General features: G+C 43.6%; 1 protein-coding gene across 1 annotated transcript in view; it reads right to left on the bottom strand.

The window, feature by feature from the left end:
• Positions 1-4881: 4881 nt before the first annotated feature.
• Positions 4882-9016, bottom strand: part of LOC310781848 (C-reactive protein-like) — a 4837-nt gene continuing 702 nt past the window's right edge. Inside the window, exons 2-5 of the mRNA XM_083642479.1 lie at positions 7181-7235; positions 6293-6395; positions 5487-5784; positions 4882-5334 (exon numbers count right to left, since the gene is read on the bottom strand). Coding sequence (XP_083498605.1) covers positions 5101-5334; positions 5487-5784; positions 6293-6395; positions 7181-7235 — 690 coding nt within the window. The 3' untranslated portion in view covers positions 4882-5100. The remainder of the gene's footprint in view (positions 5335-5486; positions 5785-6292; positions 6396-7180; positions 7236-9016) is intronic.

The following is a 9016-nucleotide window of genomic DNA, read 5'->3' as shown; positions in this document are numbered from 1 at the left end:
GGGAGCTGTAAAATGTAGGGCTTTTCCATTATAGATAAGAGCTACAGACACACACAGAGGAGCAGCATATAGTGCATGTCCTTGATTTAGCTGCATCGATCCCTATCTTCTCTCTAGTCGCTTTCATTTGATATGTGTAAAAAGTCTGTGTGTGTGTGTGTGTGTGTGTGTGTGTGTCTGTCTGTCTGTCTGTGTGTGTGTTGTGTCTGTGTGTGTCTCTGTCTGTCTGTCTGTCTGTCTGTGTGTTGTGTTGTGTGTGTGTGTGTGTGTGTGTGTGTGTGTGTGTGTGTGTGTGTGTGTGTGTGTGTGTGTGTGTGTGTGCACGTGCGTGTGTGTGTTGGGGGTGGCCCTATGGCTATGCAGAGCTCAGGCAGAGATAAGGTTATCGGCACACACCTAACTGATATGATTGGCAAGGTGACAGGAGGCCACTCTGAACCCTGAGGGTTGACTTACCCCAACACACACACACGTGCACACACACACGGAGTGACTGACCTTAAAATAAGTTTAATCTTTTGTTTATCCCCGTCACAAATGGAGGCAATATCTGCATGAAACAGCACAGAGACGTCAAAAGCAGGTGCTTATTATTTTGGAGCTGGTGAGTGAGGAGGACGATGGTTTCTGATAACAACACTCCCCAGAGACGCAGACAGAAAGCAGGTGAGGATCAGAGAGAAGGAAACAACGAAAGAGAGAGAAAGTGAGGGAGTAAGAGGGGGAGAGCAAAAGGGTGGGGAGGTGTGGGTGTGTGTGGGGGGGTATGTGTGTGGGGAGATGTGTGTGTGTGTGTGGAGGTGTGTGTGTGGGGAGGTGTGTGTGTGTGTGTGTGTGTGTGGGGGGGGGTGCCTCTGCCTCTCTGAGATAGCTCAACCTGAGCGCTGAAGAAAGCCAGAGAGACAGACCGCCTGCTACAGAGCGAGCGATCTGTGAAGCAAGGCTGGGAGATACAGGAAGGGAGGTGGAGAGAAACAGATGGGAAAGAGAGAGAGAGAGAGAGAGAGAGAGAGAGAGAGATGGATAGGCCCTAGATATTTGATAGGCTCAAAGACTGATAGACGGACAGACAGAAAAAAAATGAACACACACACACACACACACACACACACACACACACACACAGAACACGCTCTCTCCCCATAGTGTTTCCTGCTGTGCTCTTCCAAACTTGAAAGCAGTGTTAAACTTGCTGAATCCTTTTTTGTTATATACTGTATAAGGAAGATGTAGAACACGGTAGATTCCCTGCCTACTAGGGCTGGGTTAAAAAAAATCAATATATCGATATTGAACCGATATTCATGCATGTGAAGGAACAAGTATCGATACATAAATCCCAGTATCGATCTTTTAAAATCCTTTTAATTGTATGTATTTTTTTAATAAACATAGGTTATAATATTATAGGCTGTGTGTGGTAGTTAAAACATAGCTTCAAGTTGACGTTTATTTATGTTTGTAGTTGAAACAAAAACATAAATACTGTAGGCTACATGTGCATTGTGCATGCACCATGAGCCAGATGTACAGACCTCAAATCTGTTTGCACTATGTTTGTGAACTGGAAATGTTGTAATAAATTAGCTGTATTTTATTTTATTTACAAAGCATTTATACTTTATGAAACACTGTTTACAACATGCTGCTGTTCAATGATTCTGTTGTATAGTGGAAATCTAAATTTGTTTGGCTTCTCACAGAAGACTGTAAAGAAAGAGACAGAAGACTGTAAAGAAAGATAAGATGTTGAATGACTATGTTGGTCATGTTTAAATAAAAAAGAATTACATGATGTAACTGCTTGCTTTATGGTAAATTCTTAATGTAAATATTAATATATTTTAATAATGCACCAGGTTAGACGGTTCCTTGTACAATTTACAGCATTAGTTCTTTGAGAATCTCTTCCATTATCAAAGCAAAACTGGTATTGTAACTAAAATATCGATATCGAATCGTATCGTATTGTATCGGAAATCGTATCGACTTGGGACCTTGTGTATCGGAATCGTATCGGGAAGTCAGTGGCGATACCCAGCCCTATTGCCTACCAAAACAAGAGTTGCAGGTTCGAGCCCCCGCGTTACCCCTGGTTTGCTCCGGAGTCCATACAGGCACAATTGGCCATGTCTGCGGGTGGGAAACCGGATTACGGGTATGAGTCCTGGTCGCTGCACTAGTGCCTTCTCTGGTTGGTCGGGGTGTTCGGGGGGGGAGGGCAACTGGGGGAATAGCGTGATCCTCCCACTTGAAGAAGACGAGAAAAGAAAGCTGATTGCAGAGGTGCTTCCTCACTGGCGGCCAGGTAGCCTACTGTTCCCGAGCACACTTGTCCCCAAATTGACCGCAGTTTCGGAACGTTTGACGTGTGTGAACGTTGTGTTCCGTTTCGTTCCGCGCCCGGGCGCACAACGGGGAACCGTGACAGGATCCACTTGAAAAGGTGGTCTGAGGAGCGCTTTGGCGTGCCCGGGCACGGAACACTTGCGAGTGTGAAAGCCAACCGTTCCGAACCACATAGACAACACACGGAGCGAGGATACACTGCAGGCATAGTTGATGACGCAAGTGCACTGTTTCCGAGCGCGGAAGATATGTTGTAATGTGAAAGCTGACCAGCGGGGGGAGAGGGGAGGGGGGGCAATCGCTCCCGGGTGCAGAACGGAACGAAAGTAATCGTTCCCAGTGAGAAAGCACACACACACACACGCACACACACAGTAAGGCAGTGTCTTGCGCAGGGGAGAGAGTGAAATTAAATAAGTATACGTTACTGTGCTTACTACTCTACGGCAGCCATATTTCCTCTGCCTTTATTTCCTATCTCCATCTGAATCGTACAGCATTTCCTTGCCCTTATCCACGCTGTGGTCTCTGCTGCCGGGAAAACACAGCTCTGATAAATGGCCCCACATATTCAGCCCCTCACTTTATCAGCATGCAGAGGAGAAATGAGCTGCACGGAGCCGGGAGGAGACGTGGCAGAGCGGAGATGGAGGAGTAGATCAATGGACGCAAATGAAGGGATATGGTTGAAAGATGAAGGGAGGATGTATACAGAGTGTGGGGAGGAAGAGAGGAGGTATACAGAGCGTGGGGAGGAAGAGAGAGAGCGTGGGGAGGAAGAGAGAGAGCGTGGGGAGGAAGAGAGGAGGTATACAGAGTGTGGGGAGGAAGAGAGAGAGCGTGGGGAGGAAGAGAGAGAGTGTGGGGAGGAAGAGAGGAGGTATACAGAGCGTGGGGAGGAGGAGAGAGAGCGTGGGGAGGAAGAGAGAGGCATGGGGAGGAAGAGAGGAGGTATACAGAGCCTTTTTTGAGGGGAGGGGGGTGGTAGCTGGAATAGTGTAGCAAGCTATTTCTATCAGTGGGTTTACTGAAGAGTGTGGTGTAAAAATTGGTTCCATTAAAGATTACCCATGTATCCAAAAAGCTGACTTTCTTGCTGTCATATTCCATACTAAATGCAACAGAATCCATGCAGCTGTTGAGATACTGTAAGAATGAAAGGAGGTCGTCATGAGAACCGTCCAGAGTAAACATACATCATCAATGTATCTTTTCCAAAACAACACATGATGTGAAAAGGGATTGTTGTTGTAAACATACTGCTTTTCAAACCAGCCCATGAAATAAAGGAGGATAAAGCCAAAAAACAAAAAGAATTTTCCATGTGTATTCAACACTACCTGTTCACCACTAGGTCGTAACATTTGCACTATAGTGAAAAAGCATTGGACTGTCCTGTCTGTTGATGATACTGGAAAGCAGATATTTGACTCTCTTCCCCTTTTCTCCTTTTCCAGAGCCAAGAATGTTGAGGACACACTAGTGCATGCAGACACACTAGTGCATGCAGACTCACAGAGAAAACCCACCCACCAGAGACGTCTGGTCAATGCCACAGGTTTTTTCCCATGCCGCAATTGTGCTGCCTGTTCTAATGGTAAAAAGGTTAACACCTTTACCAGCTTTGTCACTAAAAAGGAGTACAAAATAAAGAAAATGATAACATGCAGTTCCACTAATGTGGTCTATCTAATCATGTGCACCAAATGTAGTATCCAATACTGTGGCAAGACTAAGAGACAGTTGAGAATCAGAATCAACGAGCATAAGAGCTCTATTCGCCGTGCTGATCCCAAATCAGCTGGAGCAAGGCACTTTGCCGATGGCAACCATTCTCTTTCTGACCTAGCTTTTTGTGGCATTGACACAATTTTTCCAAAACGTCGTGGTGGTAATGTCGACCAAGCACTTTTACAGTGCGAGTGTAAATGGATCTATTATCTCAAAACATTGCACCCCAATGGCTTGAATGAAGAACTCGAAATGGCCTGCTTTTTGTGAATGTCTGTATGCACTACTAGTCCCATGGCCTATAATCTAATAATGTATATACTTACCTTTAGACCTCTGGTTCATGTATAGGTATGGATATGTGATTGATTGATTGATTGATATGATTTGTCTAATATGAGCTAGATGTGCTGATTACCTGCCCCATGTGAGGCTCCTCCAGGTGTGCCTAATCAAGCTCTCCAGCTTGATTGAGAACTCTACAAAGACACTGCCACCAGGGCCTCCCAGTACTGCACTGACGATAGTCCAACTAGGACTGAAACGTTTGCTGCCAATTTGTGCCGTCCTACAATAAAATGGATCTGACTTATTAAGACTTTTTGTCTTGTCTATAGTTCTGTGTGCGAGTCCTCCACTGCTTGCTACATTTATAAGTGTTAGAATTTTCCTAAGGGTCCTAAGGGTAGATAGGCTGTAAGTGGTCTTAATAATAAGGCATCTAATAACTATTTACAATCATTTTGAGGGTACACCAACAAAACCAGTTTTATGCTCAGTTCAGATTTAATATTTGGTTGATATGCACGAGTGCAGATATTAAGCACTCCACAAATTTTCACAATCTTTGTCATTCAAATTAATGTGACAAGAAATGATCAACAAAAGAGAAACATGCAGAAATTTCTACTTGATACAGTTGAGACAGATAAACCTTTTGGAAATGCTGTCACCTCACTATCAGCAGACGTAAAAGTAAGTCTGATTTTGACTTTACAAGACATTTAAGATCTTGATTAATTAATAATGTTGTTTCTCGCATGTATTCACATGTTTATATTCCACCAGCACTTTTTCATTGAGCTCAAACTGCAGGGCCCTCCAGTTGAGCACATTGCCTGGGGTGAAGTTCAGATCCTCCACGTAGCGCATGATCTCACAGGATGACAGGACGTAGTCCCACATGTGGACATCAGACATCATGCCAGTGAAAGACTGGTCAAGGTCAAACCCCCCACCATAGGAATCTTGATCCTGTGGACATTGTAGAAAAGAGTCAGTTATTGAGTTACATAAGATTATTGTGCAATATTTTGTATATGAAAGACTTTAGAGTCAGTCAGAGTAAACTCATAACTTAGTATTCGTATAAGAAGACTATCAACTTTAGTGGCTAATAATATCACCTGTCCTAAGATAATGAAAGGTTTTCCTTTGATGTTTGTTCCGGAGCTGGAGAATTTCCTGGCACTGGGCTTTCCATCCAGCCACAGCTGTCCCAGTCCAGACTCAGAGTCCCAGCTGCCACAAATAGAGTGCCATGTGTTCAGCTGGTACTCCTGCCCTCCCATGTATAAAGCAGTGCCCCTGACGCTGAGCGACATCTGATCAGCAGCAGTTTCCTTGAACAGCAGGAAGTCATTGGAGGAAGGCTTCGTGGCCAGCGAGAACAGGGCGTGGGGTCTGCTCAGGTCTGTAAAGGCCCTGTCGGCATACAAATAAATTCCCATGCATTAAGCCTTTCACAATCAGGAAGAATAGTGGGTTCCATCATGTGCATACTGTATAACACTCTGTAATACTCTATAATACTGTATAACACTCTATAATACTGTATAACACTCTATAATACTGTATAACACTCTTGTACAGTGTCATTTGAACTATGCTTGCCTTTCCTGGTATACTAGTGCAGTGGTTTTCAAAACCTTCCTGTACTCGGCTGCCATTCTGTGGAACGGGTTACCAATAACAATGCACATTACATTGATTGATTCCGTTGTTAGCTTCAAGTCATCTTTGAAAAAGGGCTGAGTGGCCGTCTACCCTCTAAAATGATTATATGGATTAGATTGTTGTAGTTGCATATCGTATATTGTGGTCTTATTGTCTAATAATGTATGTTTAGAAGCTGGCTGCCCCTGCACACGCACGCGCACACACACACACACAATAAAGAATTTCAACCAATCAATCAACATGTTTATAGCACCTGAGACAGACAGTTACGGCGCTGAATTCCTCTCTTGATGTTTCCAGCTTCACATAAGCTGTCTTGGTGTTTTGCGGGAAGGTGAACATTTTCCCTGAAAGATCTAAACCAACATAGAGTTTCAAAATCAGAATCCAAAATGATAATGCAAATTATACATGAACTAGAAGTGCACTCAGAGTGCAGACCTCCGCCAATGCCAATACACCAGTCAGGCTAAATCATTATGCAAAGTTTGTGAGTCGGATCAGAACCACTATGGGCAGTATACAGTATGGTGATTTATAGAGATACATTTCACCCGACTATTTTGTACACTAGGCATCTCATGCTCGATTCTTGAAACATGCATTGCCCACATTGCCAAATTTATACAGATAGATAGATAGATAGATAGATAGATAGATAGATAGATAGATAGATAGATAGATAGATAGATAGAGTGATTGATTGATTTAACCCTAACCCAGATCCTCCTGGACCTGGACCAAGATGATTGCCACAATGCCTATGACATCATCAGTGCCTCTGGCATCATCAGTGATGTCATAAGATGATTTTGGCTCTTATGACATCACTGATGACATCATCAGCCTTTTGACATCACTGTCACAATGCCTATGACACCATCAGTGGGACAAAGATTTAAACAGAGAACAGACAGAGAATTAAACATTGCCCACTTGCTCCCTTTTAAGATTAGCATTCAAGACTGGAATGCTAAGATCCCCCCAAAATCTATAAATCCCCCCTATCTGAAGAACATAAGGGGGGAATTCCCCCCCAGTTTGCAACGTGAATTTTAAGCCCTGCAAGTAATGCCATACATTGCAAATCTTGCAAATCTAACATTGATTTCAGTCTATTAAAAAATAAGCTGTGCAGTACCTTCAGGAGCTGCAGCACATGCTGTCACCATCACCAGGAGAAGTAGGAACTTCATCTAATGCAAAAACAACACATCATTTAGATACACCAGGGAAAATGCTCAGATTAAATGCATTAGCTTTTACTACTACATTATTACTACTACTACCATTTCACATGGACTACAGCGAATTTGCTTTTACTGCTGAAAAACCACAAAAAGTTAAATCTGAGATACAGTGGACATGTCTTGAGCTTGCCTTGTGATCTGTGCAAGTTTCAGGATGTTGTGTGCAACAATAAGGCTTTTCACACTGCATGCTCTTAGCCCGGGGCTATCTAAGCCCCAGGCTAAGAGTAGGGCTAAGATAGCCTGAGGCTAATTTAGCCCCGTTTCACACTGGCAACGTTTAGCCCTGTGTTTAGATGGAAAGTCGGGTTATGCCCATAAGGTTGGCGATAACCGTGCTGCAGAGCAGAGCTAGCCTGGGTAAACCCATCCCCCACGTGACCTGCTCTCAGACCTGTTCTCAGTCACTAGGGACTGGGAACTGAGACAGCAGGTCACGTGGGGGCTGGGTTTACCTAGGCTAGAGCAGAGCCAGCTAGCCGGGGCTGAAGTCAGGGTTAGCCCACTGGTGGGCCAGGCACGCTCAAGCAATCATTCAGGATTCAGTCCTATTTTCCAAGCGTGACGTGTGAAGCGTGAAGCTGCCAGACATGAAGTCAATGGGAGTTGTGGGCGGGTTCAAGGTGTGCCGACTCTGCGAGCGAGGCGCTGAGGAAAAGAGAAGGTTTCTTGTGTGACCGGTTAAGCGTCAGCTCAGCTTAAGGCTGCCTCAAGCTTCATAAGCTTCATAAGCTTCATTAGCTTCTGCTTATGTTAAGCGCCAGGTGTGAACAAAGGCTTAGCCCCGGGCTAACAGCTCTTTTAGCCCCAGGCTAAGAGACTGACTTAATCCCGGCTAAGTGAAGTGTGAAAAGCCCTATTGCAGGGATACTTGACTTGCTTTGCCTGGGGGCCGCTTTTGCAAAATGACAGGAGGCCAGGGGCCAGTTAATAAACAAACATTAATAATATATTTCTTTTTGTAGTGGATTGTAGGCTTTTGGGGTGTCAGTCGGAATTCTGTGCACACAGGATAGTTAGGTTAAGTGAAGTTAGTGAAATACATATAAGTGGCTGCATGGTTGGTGAGTTTGCGGCAGGCAAAACTTGATAATTTAGCTGGAGCTCAGTCAAACTTTATTTAAAATTAGTTTTCATTAACATAAGAACCGTAGGTGGCTGGCGGCACCACTTTGTAATGTTGATTATATTTTTTGTTTTGTTTTTGTTTTGTTTTTCATTTATTTCCCCTGTGTCTGAGCCTGTTTTGTCTTGTTTGTGTTCTATAAAAATTTAAAATGTGAAAATAAAATATATATAAAAAAAAAAAACATTAGTTTTCATTGTGAATTAGAAAATGGTCGGGGGGCCACTTGGCAACCTATCGCGGGCCGCATCTGGCCCCGGGGCCGCAAGTTGAGTATCACTGCCGTATTGCATGAGATGGTGAGTTTTTGTGCTTTATATGTTCTCCTCCCTGTGTGGGGGTGATTTTGTGTGTTTCCTTCCTTCAGATTTCTGAGTCAGTCACACACAGACGACACTTTAATATCAGTAATCAGGCTGACATAGCAGCTCACAAAAAAGCCACATGACATCAACAACCAACACTCCAACAATATGTAATATATTTTTACACTGCAAATTAGCTTATTTTCTTCTCCTCCTTCGTCCACTTCCTTTATATATATTTATATATATATAATGACATTATTTGACTTTATTTTATTTTATCCAGGACTAAGCCC

This window comes from Poromitra crassiceps (assembly GCF_964638095.1).
Source record: "Poromitra crassiceps genome assembly, chromosome: 8".
Lineage (NCBI taxonomy): Eukaryota > Metazoa > Chordata > Actinopteri > Beryciformes > Melamphaidae > Poromitra > Poromitra crassiceps.
Note: the sequence above shows the minus strand (reverse complement) of the source record. Positions and strands in the feature narration are given on the sequence as shown.